The sequence below is a fragment of the Dromiciops gliroides genome, chromosome 1 (assembly GCF_019393635.1).
Source record: "Dromiciops gliroides isolate mDroGli1 chromosome 1, mDroGli1.pri, whole genome shotgun sequence".
Taxonomy (NCBI): domain Eukaryota; kingdom Metazoa; phylum Chordata; class Mammalia; order Microbiotheria; family Microbiotheriidae; genus Dromiciops; species Dromiciops gliroides.
This window is the reverse complement of record NC_057861.1, coordinates 238295962-238309784: the sequence shown is the minus strand read 5'-3', so window position 1 is coordinate 238309784 and position 13823 is coordinate 238295962. Positions and strand designations below refer to the sequence as shown.

The window sequence follows — 13823 nt, the reverse complement described above, 5'->3', positions numbered from 1 at the left end:
TGGACCCTGGGCAAGTCACTTGACCCCCACTGCCTTGCAAAAAAAATTAATAATAACAATTCTACCTCTACTAACCTCACTGGGTTGTTGTGAGGAAAGGGCCTTGCAAAAAGAGAGTATAATTGTGAGCTATTATGACACCACAATTCTCATAAACTGAATTGCTTAAAGCAAGGCACATATGTATTGCTCATATATCTAAAGATGGCCCTCTCTCAGTCCTTCCAAGTTATTATGGCAATAAAGTTGGAGCAGGTGTAGCCCTCAGGTAATCTAGTGAGAACAATCTTGTCAGCATCAGTCTTTGAGTTGGAAAAGAGGATTGTTTGTTTAATCTTTTTGGAAAAAAATAATCATGCTAAAGACATCTAATCACTTAATGACATGACTTTGTTTTCCGGACTAAAAGCTGTCAGAGCTTCCCCACAAAATCATGACTTGCAGCCTTTTCAGCAGAGTTACCCAGTGTTAATAGTACTTTCTTTTATATGTCAACACTCAAAGACTTTGATTTTAACAACTGCAGAAATTTCTCATCTCCTACCAGGAAAAGTCAACTTCCCCATAAGCAGCTGGGACTAGCCCCTTATCCCTATAATACGCATGGCTTGTATTAAAGGATAATTTCCATTATATTCCCCACTGACAGGAGCCTCAGAGGCTGTGAGAGGTCATGACTTTACATTTGTGTAATCAGTAGAAAGGACAGCTAGGTCACTCAGTGGATAGAGCACTGGACCTAGAGTCAGGAAGATTCATCTTCCTGAGTTAAAATTTTATCTCAGACACTTACTAACTGTGTGACCCTGGGCAAGTCACTTTACCCTGTTTGCCTCAGTTTCCTCATCTGTCGAATTAGCTGGAGAAGGAAATGCCAAGAGAACCCCAAATGGGGTCACGAAGAATCAAACACAACTGAAATCAGTAGAAAGCTAATCAATGCAAAAAAAAATCATAAGCAAAGGGCTAAGTTCAAACTTGAGCAGCTGCAGAAGATATTAAACTTAATAAAATCAGCAAGGCCAGAGTTCTGGCTTGGATCCAAGTGGCCAGGAGCACTAAAAACCCATTCCAACTCCAATCTAATCAGGAAGCCCAGTCTATCCCCCATAGTGTATACAAGGTACAATCCAACCTCGTCCCCACCCACTCTTACAGGCTCCCTCAGGGTACAACCTGGCATTATTAATGGTAGTAGACAGGCCACCCACACACCCATAGGATCCCTAGCCCTCCCCCCATTACCAAGTGAAATAATAATTGTAATGTTCTTAGTATAGTGCCTTGTACATTTTGTTGTTCAGTTGTTTCAGTCACCTCTGACTCTTGGTGAACCCATTTTGGGTTTTCTTGGCAAAGATCCTGAAGAGGTTTGCCATTTTCTTCTCCAGCTCATTTTACAGATGAAGAAACTGAGGTAAACAGGGTTAAGTAATTTGCCCAAGACCACACAGCAAATGTCTGAGGCCAGATTTGGACTCATAAAGAGAAGTCTTCCTGATTCTAAGCCCAGTATTCTATCCACTACACCACCTAGCTGCCCAGCCTTACACAAAGCAGGCACTTAATAAATGCTCATTCCATTCCTCAATGTCCCTTTGGAAAGTTTTCCAGGCTATAGGAAAACTAACTTTCTTTTTTCCCTCCCTATCCCACTACCCCCCAACCCTTGTACGTATATAACTCACAAGAGAAATGCCTTAGGATCACAAAAACACTTCAACTATGGTTATACGGGAGAGACCTCTCCCCTATCAGGAATGAAGTGAAAGGAACACAAGGGAACAGTGCTTCTGTGACATCTGAAAACAAGACAAGCTCTGAGCGCAAAGCAAACCTTTCGTCATCTGTCATATTATCTACAAGATAATGATACATACCTGCCTTACATGCTTCACTGAGCTGTTAGCAGCATCATATGAAAGAGTACATGTGAAAGTACTCGGAAAATTATAAGTTGCTATACAAATGTAAATAGATTCTTAAAGAGCAACAAAAGAAATTAACCCACCTCCAACTCAGTCCTGGCAAAGTTTTTTTTTTGTTTCAAGACCCCTTTATTTTTAGTAATAAAATAACTAGGTATATATAGGTATATAACTATGTGTTTAAATATATATATATATATATATATATATATATATATATATAAGGTAAATCTGTGCAGAACCGCCCCCCATGTGGGTTATATCTATTGATATTTACCATATTAGAAATTTAAAGCCATAATTTTAGAATATCTATCAATTCATTTTAAAATGACAACAAAAAGCCCATTTTATGTTACTATAATATTTTTATTTGTTTTTTCTTTTTTTTCTGTTATTTGGGGGGGGGGCAATGAGGGTTAAGTGACTTGCCCAGGGTCACACAGCTAGCAAGTGTCAAGTGTCTGAGGCTGGATTTGAACTCAGGTCCTCCTGCATCCAGGGCCGCTGCCTTATCCACTGCTCCACCTAGCTACCCTCACCACAATTTTTTTTTTTTTTTTAGTGAGGCAATTGGGGTTAAGTGACTTGCCCAGGGTCACACAGCTAGTAAGTTAAGTGTCTGAGGCCGGATTTGAACTCAGGTACTCCTGACTCCAGGGCCGGTGCTCCATCCACTGCGCCGTCTAGCTGCCCCACCATAATATTTTTATAACAAATAATGTTATTTTCCAAAATTAAAATTTTTTTAAATAGTGAGAAGAGTGGCATTATTTTACATATTTTCACAAATCTTTTTAATATCTGCCTTAATAGAAGACAGTTGGATCCTCATATCCCTTTCTATAGTCAATCTGGTGTGATATGTTGTTACAGTTGAAATATATGAAGAAAATCTGGCCTCACAATTATGTAGTTGGAAATGGGAGAAGTATTTTAATAGGTAAATAATGTCTTAGTATTATTCACAAAGAGTCAAAAATGACTGAAATTAACTAAACAAGAACAATTAATTATTATGAAAATAGTTTTGACTTCACATACCCCCTGAAATGGTTTCAGGGACCTCTGGTGTCCATGGGCCACACTTAGAGAACCTCTGCTCTTAGCTAATTAAATGAACTTAATTTGATAACCCAAAGGAAAAAAAAACCAGCAAGAACTCTTGAAATTACTCACCCTTCTAGTGACTGTTGGGTCTCGCTGAGCTTTAGAAATCAGGTGTCCAAGCAGGGTATTGGTCCGGAGAAAACGCAAGCGGATGTTGGTTGCTTTTGTAAATTCTCTCAGAGTAGGAGAGAAAGTAAAGTTTTTCGCTCCTGGACGACCATTTACTAAAGAAACCACAACCTAGTAAACCATAAAAGATTATTTGCGTCAGAGTTTAGCCATAGTTCACTAACTCCTGTGTCTCAAATAGATGACCTTTATTGCTTTTTGTTTATGACAGAACAGCATGCCTACCATAAATTTTGTCCATTTTTGAATGCCATTTCTTACAACCTCCCTAGTTATACTCACCTCTCCATTTTCCAGTGGTACAATCCTAGAATATTCGGTGGTGCAGATAACATCATTGTCTTCAGTGATAGGCCTGTTGGCCACTGTCCCAAACTGCTCCCAACAGTCTACTTTAGAGTCTAACAAAGAAGCATTTTCACATTGAAACATAAAATACTTTTTCTTACAGTAAATTCCCACGGGAAAGTCTCAGCTCTATATTAATTTGATTTAAAGAGATGAAAAATTAAGAGCTAAAAAAAAATCAGTGAACAGTCTGACACATTGTAGTTTCAAGGGTTTACATCTATATCTATCTGTAACATTTATTCACATAACCACTCTCAGACACTTGACTTTCATCAGCAAAATTTGGAGTGATGAGGCTTAAGTTCTCAGTTGGCAAACTGATCCATAAATAATCTCTTATGGAGAATCTATCCCTATGGTACAGTTCATAGGCAATGTCCTTCCAATGTCAATATCTCACATGGCTCAGAAGCATCCTCAGGAAGTCTGCCTATGTGATGGATACAGATGCAGACTAGGTTATATAAGAGACATATTCATACACATAGAGTTAGCCTTTCTCACTATTGAGTAAAATAAAGAGACTGTGTTCTACTGGAAGACAAATAGCTATATACCTCAGAGCAATGAACAGGGACTTTATTATAAGAGACATTCTGACCTTCAGGTTTTCTATGTGATGGGACCTTAAAATTGACCTCATGCATATACATACATCCAGTAAAAATGTATTAAGCACCTACTATGTGCCAGACGCTATGCTTTAAAAATTATAGTTCGAGGGGCAGCTAGGTGGCACAGTGGATAAAGCACTGGCCTTGGATTCAGGAAGACCCGAGTTCAAATCCAGCTTCAGACACTTGATACTTACTAGCTGTGTGACCCTGGGCAAGTCACTTAACCCTCACTGCCCCACAAAACCAAAACAAAACAAACTCCTCCCCCCAAAATAGATTAAAATTTATTAGTGCCTCCCTAACTATCTAGAGATTAAAATTTCAAAGAATATATTCTGATGATCTCTTGCAAATACCTTTAGTGTCCCATGATCAGGGTAGGTATGTCGAGAGCTGCTGAGAGATGCTTGTGTATCACAAGCATCAGAGTATTTGTGTATGTTACTTACGGGCAAAAAACTGCCAAGGTGAGTAAGTTCTTCCGGAGTCTACTGATCTTTCCAGGACCCAGAGATCAGGACGAGGAGAATTTGCAAATTTGATGAGCACATAGGCCACATGGAAAAGCTATTGAAGACAAAAGATGTAAAGAAATTCATGCAACTACCAGTAGTAGAGGCCAAGGCAGTAGACTATGTGAATTCATACATAGCATAAGCTAAGGGTGGGGAAAAAAGCAGTAAGGCAATAAGTTCCTGTTACAAAGCACCTATTTTCTCCTTCCAAGTCAAGAATTAATTTAGGGACTGATTCAACCATTCTGGAGAACAATTTGGAACTATGCCCAAAGGGCTATGGAACTGTTCATACCCTTTGCCCCAGTGGTACCACTGCTAGGTCTGTATCCCAAAGAGATCGTAGAAGAGGGTAAAGGACCCACATGTACAAAAATATTTATAGCTGCTCTCTTTGTGGTGGCAAAGAATTGGAAATTGAGGGAATGTCCATCAATTGGGGAATGGCTAAACAAGTTGTGGTATATGAATGTAATGGAATACTATTGTGCTGTAAGAAACTATGAGCAGGAGGATTTCAGAGAAACCTGGAAGGACTTACATGAACTGATACTGACTGGGAGGAGCAGAACCAGGAGAACATTGTACACAGAAACAGCAACACTGTGTGATGAACAACTGTGATAGATTTGGCTCTTCTCAGTAGTGCAATGATCCAAAACAATTTCAAAGAACTCATGACAGAAAATCTTCTCAACATCCAGAAAAAAAGAACTGTGGATTATGAATGCAGATTCAACCATACTGTTTCTACTTTTGGACTATTTTTTCCTTCCTTTTGAGGTTTTTTCCTTGTGCTCTGATTCTTCTTTCACAATATGATTAATGCAGAAATATGTTTAATGTGATTGTACATATATAACCTATATCAAATTGCTTTACGTCTTGGGGAGGAGGGAAGGGAGGGAGGGTGGAAGAAAAATTTGGAACTAAAAATCCTATGAAAAGAAATGTTGAAAACTATCCTTACATGGATATCCTTAACTGTAAAATAATAAAATGCTTTTATTTAAAAAATGAATTAGTTCAGGAATTCAGTCAGAATCACAAAAATCTCAGAATTGGAAGAGACTACAGAGACCATGAAATCCAACTTCTCTCTCTGAATAAGAATTTGTTTGGGGGTCCAAATCTGTGATCTCAAGGGTGAGGGGAAATTCACAACTTACAGTAGGTTTGCAGTGTGGCCTGAGGTCCTAGGATTGTAAATGAATTTCCCAAGATCACACAGCCAGGGGGTTTCAAAGGCAGGACTTAACCCACATGTTCCTGACTCCAAGGCCAGCTCTCTCACTGTTGTAAAATGGCTGCCTCTTCTTTGAATAAGAATCCTCAGAAAATGGTTATCTAGGCTTGGTTTGATGACTTCTGGTGAGGGAAAATCTGTGGTATACAGAGGCACTTTGTATTCCACTTTGGGATAGCTCTCATTGTTAGAAAGGTTTCCCTCAGTGAAATTATGTAACATACACACATGTATACATTCATGTGTGTATATGTATTTTATAGAGGGAAAGACAGAGAGAATGGGAGATGGGGGAGAAGGACAGAGAGAGGAGAAGAGAGAGAGAAAGGGAGTGAAGGGAGGGAGAGAAAGAGAAAAGGAGGGAAGGAGGTAGAAAGGAAGAGGGGAAAATAGAAAAGGGGAGAGGAGAGGAACAGAGGAGATGGGGAGAGAGGGAGAGAGAGAGGGAGAGAGGGAGAGAGGGAGAGAGGGAGAGAGGGAGAGAGGGAGAGAGAGAGAGAGAGAGAGGGAGAGGGAGAGAGAGAGAGATCTCATCTCTTATTATAACATGGATAGTCCCCAAGAAAGGTTTACTATCTCTTCCCTCAAAATATCCAATTCAATTAATAGCTGATAAACTAATCCACTTCATTAAGGAAGATGAGAGCTGAAAGTTGCTTCTCCTTCCAACCAGGTTCTCCTTCCCCTCCCAGGAAACATGAATTTTAACAGTGGCCTTCTAGAGATATACTCCCACATATTTTTTTTTATTTGTGAATAGAATTTTATTTTCAAAAATATATGTAAAAACAAATTTTAACATCAATTTTAAAAAACTTTGTGTTCCAACTTCTCTTCCTCCCTCCATCCCCACTCCCTACCCACAAGAAATCAAGCAATTCAAAATAAGCTATACATGAGTAGTCATGGAAAAACTCCCATATTAGCTAGTTGTGAGAGAAAATAGTCAAAAAACCCCAAAACTTAAGATTAAGGAGTTGTCAAAGAGGAAAAGAAAAAAAAATTTTAAATGTGTTTCCATCTGTTTTCAGATACTATCAGTTCTTTCTCTGCAGATGGGCTACAATCTTCATAAGTCCTTCAGGGTTATATTGGATCATTGCCTTGCTGAAAATAACCACATGCTTCCCAGCAGATCATCCCCCACTATTGCTGTTATTTTGTATACAGTACATTTCACTCTGCTTCAATTCATGTAGGTCTTTGCAGGGTTTTCTGATAGTATTTTGTTCATCATAACCAGTATATAGAACCTTAAGCTTGACAGAGAATTTTCTTCATAAAAGCTCAACAAAGTAGGTACCATACATTTTGCCATTATAATCAATCATCATAACTATTTCCCTCCATGCCACTCCCTTCCCATGACATTTACTCTATCACATATAAGCCAAAGGGGTAAATCAAATAAGATATTCAGATCAGGGAGGAGGAAGGAATCTTCATGGAGAAGGTGTATACGTACAAGGCAGATGAGTGTTTGGAGCAATATTGCCCAGCTTCCTATTGCTACCTCTTCTCGGTATAATAAATGATGACTCATGTTTTTTTTTTTTTTTATCAAGAAAGCATTTATTATACAACAGTTACTGTAAGCCAGTCACTCTGTTAGACTAAGGACCCAAAGACAAAAATGAGACAGTCCTTACCCTCCAGAAGCTTACATTCTATTGGAGGAGACAAGTAAACATTTATGTATTTACAAAATAAATATGATGTATATAGAGAAGGCATTAACAGCTGAGGGAGATCAGGAAAGGCCTCAGTTAAGAAGGGGCAGTATTTAAGCTGAGTTTTTAAGGAAATTAGGAATGCTAAAAGGCAGAAAGAGGTAAGGGCTGTACTCCAAGCATGAGGTACAACCTAGGCAAAAGCATGGAGATGAGAACAATAATGTCACATGTGTCAACAAAAAGGAGGCCAGTACAGCCAGACCATGGAATGTATGAAGTTGAGTGGTGTAAAATAAATCTAGAAAGGCAAGTTGGAGCCAAGGTGGGATGGGCTTGCTTTCTTTCTTTCTTGTGGGGCAATGAGGGTTAAGTGACTTGCCCAGGGTCACACAGCTAGCAAGTGTCAAGTGTCTGAAGCCAGATTTGAACTCAGGTCCTCCTGAATCCAGGGTCAGTGCTTTATCCACTGTGCCACCTAGTTGCCCTGGAATGGACTTGCAATGAAAAAACAGCAGAGTTTGTTTTTAAGGCAACTAGATGTGTAGTGGATAGAGTAGTGAATTTAGGATCAGGAAGACCTGAGTTCAAATTCTGCCTTAGGCACTTACTTGTGATATTGGGTAATTCATTTAATCTTTCTTGGCTTTCATTTCCTTATCTGTAAAATGGAGATAGTAATAGCACCTAATTCATGAGGTTATCAAATGAGATAATATATGTACATAACTTGGCAAATCTTAGAGTGTTATATAAATGTTAGCTATTACTATTCATCCTAGGAATGATAGAGTGCTACTAGAGTATATTAAGAAGGGGTGTGACATGGTCAGATCTATAATTTAGGAAAAGCACTTCATCAGCTATGTGGTCAATGGATTGGAGAGACAAGAGATTTGAAACAGGGAGACCAATTAGGGTCTACTGTTATAGTCTAGATAAGAAGTGACAAGCACTTGAACTGGGAAAGTGACTATGGGAGTGAAGTAAGGGTGCAGCAGTAAGTGAAGCTGTAGAGGTAAAATCAACAAGCCTAGGCAAATTATTAGGTATGAAGGGTGAGGAGAGAGAGGATTGGAGGACAACTCCAAGGATGCAAACCTAGTTTATTGAAAAGATGGTGGCAGCCTAAACAAAAACAGGAAAGTTTGGAAGAAGGACAAGTTTTAGGGAAAGATAAGATCTATTTTGGACATGCTGAGTTTCAGATGACCCTGGGACATCTGCTAATATAAAATATAAACCCCTCTATTTAGTGTTTAAAGCCTTAGTTTAACCCCAACCTATTTTTCCAGCATCCTTGGACACTCCCTGATCCAGCTAAATTGCCCTTCTCTATGTTATTCTTATACAACACTCCAACTCTCATCTCTGTGTCTTTGCACTGGCTACTCCACATGTCTGGAATGGAGTCCTTATTCACCTTAGCCTCAAAGAGTCCCTTTAAGACACACCTTAAGTGCCATCTTCTGCATGGAACCTTTCCTGTTCCCCCCAACTGTTAGTCTCCTCCCTCCCAAACTACCCTGTATTTAACTACTTTGTATATGTCAGTCTATCTATAGATAGATATCTGTAGATTGATGTCTATCAAGAGGGGGAGAGGGATAGAGAGAGAGGGAGAGAGGGAGAGAGGGAGAGAGGGAGAGAGGGAGAGAGGGAGAGAGAGATCTCAATAGATAGATATAAAAGATAGGGCAGGGGCAGCTAGGTGGCGCAGTGGATAAAGCACCAGCCCTGGATTCAGGAGTACCTGAGTTCAAATCCGACCTCAGATACTTGACATGTACTAGCTGTGTAACCCTGGGCAGGTCACTTAACCTCCACTGCCCTGCAAAAAAAACCCGAAAACAAAAACAAAAGATAGGACAGGGGGTGAAGGGTTTCAAAAGTAGAGGACAGTGGAGAGCTGAAACATTAAGAATTGGGTTGAAGTTGGAAAAGGAAGAAATCAGGGCATGGGAAATGGTCTGAGAAAGTATTGTTGTTCATCCTTCATTTTCAATATCACAGGGGACGTCTTGACTCACATGAATTGGAATTAAGTGAGGCAGAGTTGTGCAAAGTCATCAGCCTCACTCTCTCTTCCAGAGTCATCAAAGTCCAATGGTAGGACAAAAGTCAAGATGAGAAGTGATGGCATGGGATGCAGTCAGGGTGGAGAGATTGGAACTCACTATGCAGGTGGAAAACAGACTTACAAGGGGAGAAGCAAACCCATCTGGATTTGTGTTTCTCTGTTTAAATTCTATATCCTCTTGCCCCATCCCCCAGTAAGCTTCTTGAGTTTAGGGGTTAATATATTTTCATCTCTGTCTCCCCAGAACCTACCACAGTATTTCACATAGAGCAAGTACTTAATAAATACATGTTGAATCAAATGTTTGCTGAATTATGACCCTTGAAAAATCATTTAATTTAGATCAGTTAGCCTCCCCTCTATTTTTGTACTTCAAATAGAAATAATGGTCAAAGTTCATAATTATAAAGCACATCGAAAATCACTGAGTAACAACCAACTCCTTTGCGAAAAAATGTATAAAAATACAAATATTATTCAGTACAAAAGAATTCCTAGGAAACTTAAGGACTAGATTTTGCAAATCAGAACAAATGTTAGCAAACCCTAAATCCACATCAAAACCAGTTCTATTAGGGTATGTGACTAGGAGGCATAAAAGAATCATAGATTTAGAGCTGATGGGGACCTCAGAAGCTATCTGGTCCAATCCTCTTATATTATGGATATTAAGTGAATTTGCCCAAAGTTACAAAAAGTAGCAGAGCCAGATTTGAACTTAGATGCTCTGACTCCAAATATAACATTCTTTTCATTAAGACAAAGCTAGGCAGCACAGTGGATAGATTGCCAGGCCTAGAGTCAGGAACACTTATCTTCATGAGTTCAAATCTGACATTTACTAGATGTGTGATTCTGGCCAAGTCATTTAACCCTGTTTGCCTCAGTTTCCTCATCTGTAAATAAGCTGGAGAAGGGAATAGCAAACTACCCCAGTATCTTTGCCAAACAAACACATCTCCAAAAGGGGTCACAAAGAGGCAGATATGACTGAAAATAACTGAATAACAACAATTAAGGAATTTGTTTTGCTTGACTCTACATGTCTGTGACAGGGGTTTTGTTTACCTTGTTTTCCCAATGGGAGGAAGAGGTGAACCTTTGAAAATAAAATTAAATTTAATTAAAAAAAACATTCTGAATAGTCCATAGTTTTCCTGAATCTTCCTGAATCCAGGCCCAGAATTCTATTTACTGTGCCATCTAACTACGTGTTTATTCCTGCCTTGACTATGTCCAGGAAAAAAAATCTCACTAGGAACTCTGGACCTATCAACTCTCTATCATGAGGTGGGTACCATGTTTCAACATGCATCCTTTGGAATTTTTGGTTGGTTATTGAATTGAGCAGAGTTCCCAAGTCTTTCAAAGTTGTGTTTCTTTACTATATTATTTTTACTGTAAAAATTGTTCTTCTGGTTGCTGCTCACTTCACTCTACATCAGTTTGTACAAGTCTTCCCAGCTTTCTCTGAAACTGTCTCCTCATAATAATCTTTTTAAATGCATAAAATAAAATATGCAGGATTACAAAGGAAATCAATTACATTAAAATACAGTTAACACTTTAAAAAATAAGTTCATGGACCTCAGGTTAAGAATCCTTGTCCTAGAAGAAATAAGACAGAATGTGTCCTAAAAGCCACTCTCTTCTCAATTATGTTAAAAGTCCATAGTAGAGAACTTTAGAAGAGGCTCCAATGTTTCTGGATCCCATAGGCTGATCCAAGGTTTCTGTTACTACCCATCCAAATAAGAAAGCCTCCCTTAGGAAAGAGAGATCTCTCTCCACACAAGCCTTCAACTTGTCACCACATTCAGAAATGATATGTGGCATCTTTGAAATAGCACACCCACGAGAAACCCTAGTCCAGAGCAGGTGGAAACGTGCTGCTGTATGTCTCCCCATTTGTTATGTGAGCTTGCCAAAAAGGTCTCATTTAATAATGCCACAGAACTCACCAACTAATCTTTCAGCACCTCCCAGGCAAAGAAGCACCCCATAAGGGATGCTGCCATTTTACTTATGTCTTATGTATTTGGCTTTGTGGTTTAAGAAATCTGTATCATGTGATCAAATAATATGCCCTAAATACTGGCGGGCATCACTATGGCTTATGTGATTCAATTCATAATCCTTTATATATGTGGTTGCTATTCCCACATACTTTCATTCATTGCCATGTACTTTGTTATTTACTTTTGCATGTTTCAAAGTATTATTTTCTATGGTTCTCAATTATCCTCTAAGTACATTCAGAATGTTCCTGGAATATTCGGTAAGTGGTATCACAAGTGGGTTCACATACATTAATGTCCTTCCATCCTTCCCTCCCCTTAGCTCAGACACTTTAATATTTACCAATACATATAAATATAAATTCTGTCCTATCCACCTATTTTCTTGAATATTTCAAATTATATGTGTTTTTAAAGAAATATTTTATATATTGTTTTAACATATCAATCTCTTTTAAACAAACACTCCTTCCCCAGAACCAATCAATAAATTTTTTAAAACAGTTTACAATCTCTAGCATTTTTATAGAGTTTAAGGTTTGCAAGGCACTCTACATATGTCACCTCATTTGATCCTCACAACAAACCTGTGAGGGAAGTGTCATTATTGTTCTCATTTGACGGGTGAGGAAACTGGGTCTTGGTTAAGTGACTTGCCCAGGGTCACACAGCTAGTAAAGTCTCTGAGAGAAGATTCAAACTCAAGTCTTTCTGACTTCAAATCTATCACTCTATCCAGTATGCTCCCCAGAACCTACCACAGCTGGCTCAGTTAAATAAAATTATGTAATACAGAGGTTGCTACAGACAGAACATGTAACCTGGTAATCTGGAATCAATACTAGTCAAAATTACATGTGTTTTTTAACACTATTGCTAAGCTGTTTGCAATATTATCAGCTATAGAAACCCCAAGAGTTATGAGGCTCCTCCTCCTTAGAGGTCTTAAAGCAGAGACTCCATCAATAACCACTTGTTGGATATGTCAGAGGAGGTATTCTTTTCAGATATGGATGGAAAGACAGTGGATGGTGACTAAGATCCCTTCCAACTTTGACATTCTGTGATTGTGTCATATTCAGTGTTTGGCCACTCAAAGTACTTCAAAGTAGGTGTAAATGAAAGCCCTTTAAAAAAAAACTAGAAATGGCCATGGGCCACTATGTATATAGAAACAATGACAAAGACATGTAATTTTTATTTGTGGTGGCAGGTTGGGGGAGGGAAAGATTGATTTAGAAGTGAACTCCCTGAGTTCAAATCCAGCCTCAGACACTTAACACTTACTAGCTGTGTGATCTTGGGCAAGTCACTTAACCCCAATTGCCTCACCAAAAACAACAACAACAACAACAAAAACCCCACCAAAGTTACCAGTTATCTTGGGGCAGCTAGATGGCGCAGTGGATAAAGCACCGGCCCTGGATTCAGGAGTACCTGAGTTCAAATCTGGCCTGAGACACTTAACACTTACTAGCTGTGTGACCCTGGGAAAGTCACTTAACCCCAATTGCCTCACCAAAAAAAAAAAAAAAGAAGAAGTGAACTCCATAGTTGCTCAGAAGATAACAAAAAACTTTTGAACTTTTCAATAGTACTCCACCAGTTGAAACTAGTGATAAGTCTTTTAAATAGTAGTATTTTAAACAAAATTAAAAGTAATCATTAAGAAGTGGTATATGTGGCCATTCTGACTTCAAAAGACCTTAGAGGGGCAGTTAGGTGGCGCAGTGGACACAGCACTGGCCCTGGAGTCAGGAGTACCTGAGTTCAAATCCAGCCTCAGACACTTAACACTTAACTAGCTGTGTGACCCTGGGCAAGTCACTTAACCCCAATTGCCTCACTAAAAAAAAAAGACCTCAGAGTGTAGCTGAGATCAGTAGAAAGTAGCTGATGGATAGCAATTATGTCTTTTTCCTATTGCTCTTCCAAAATAAAATCTTTTTTTCCTAGTAGTTTGTTGTTGTTGTTTTGGGGGGCAATGAGGGTTAGGTGACTTGCCCAGGGTTACACAGTCAGGAAGTGTCAAATGTCTGAGGACAGACTTGAACTCCTGAATCCAGGGCTGGTGCTTTATCCACTGCACCACCTAGCTGCCCCCTCCAAAATAGAATCTTACAATAAAATAACTGAATTGTGATTTTAAAACAAATGAA

General features: G+C 39.0%; 1 protein-coding gene across 3 annotated transcripts in view; it reads right to left on the bottom strand.

Moving 5' to 3' along the window:
- Positions 1 to 13823, bottom strand: part of LAMA3 (laminin subunit alpha 3) — a 341587-nt gene that overhangs the window by 257072 nt on the left and 70692 nt on the right. For all 3 annotated transcript variants that reach the window (XM_043973095.1, XM_043973110.1, XM_043973101.1), the window contains exons 3-5: positions 4585 to 4702; positions 3450 to 3568; positions 3108 to 3278 (exon numbers count right to left, since the gene is read on the bottom strand). In XM_043973095.1, the coding sequence (XP_043829030.1) occupies positions 3108 to 3278; positions 3450 to 3568; positions 4585 to 4702 (408 nt within the window). The remainder of the gene's footprint in view (positions 1 to 3107; positions 3279 to 3449; positions 3569 to 4584; positions 4703 to 13823) is intronic.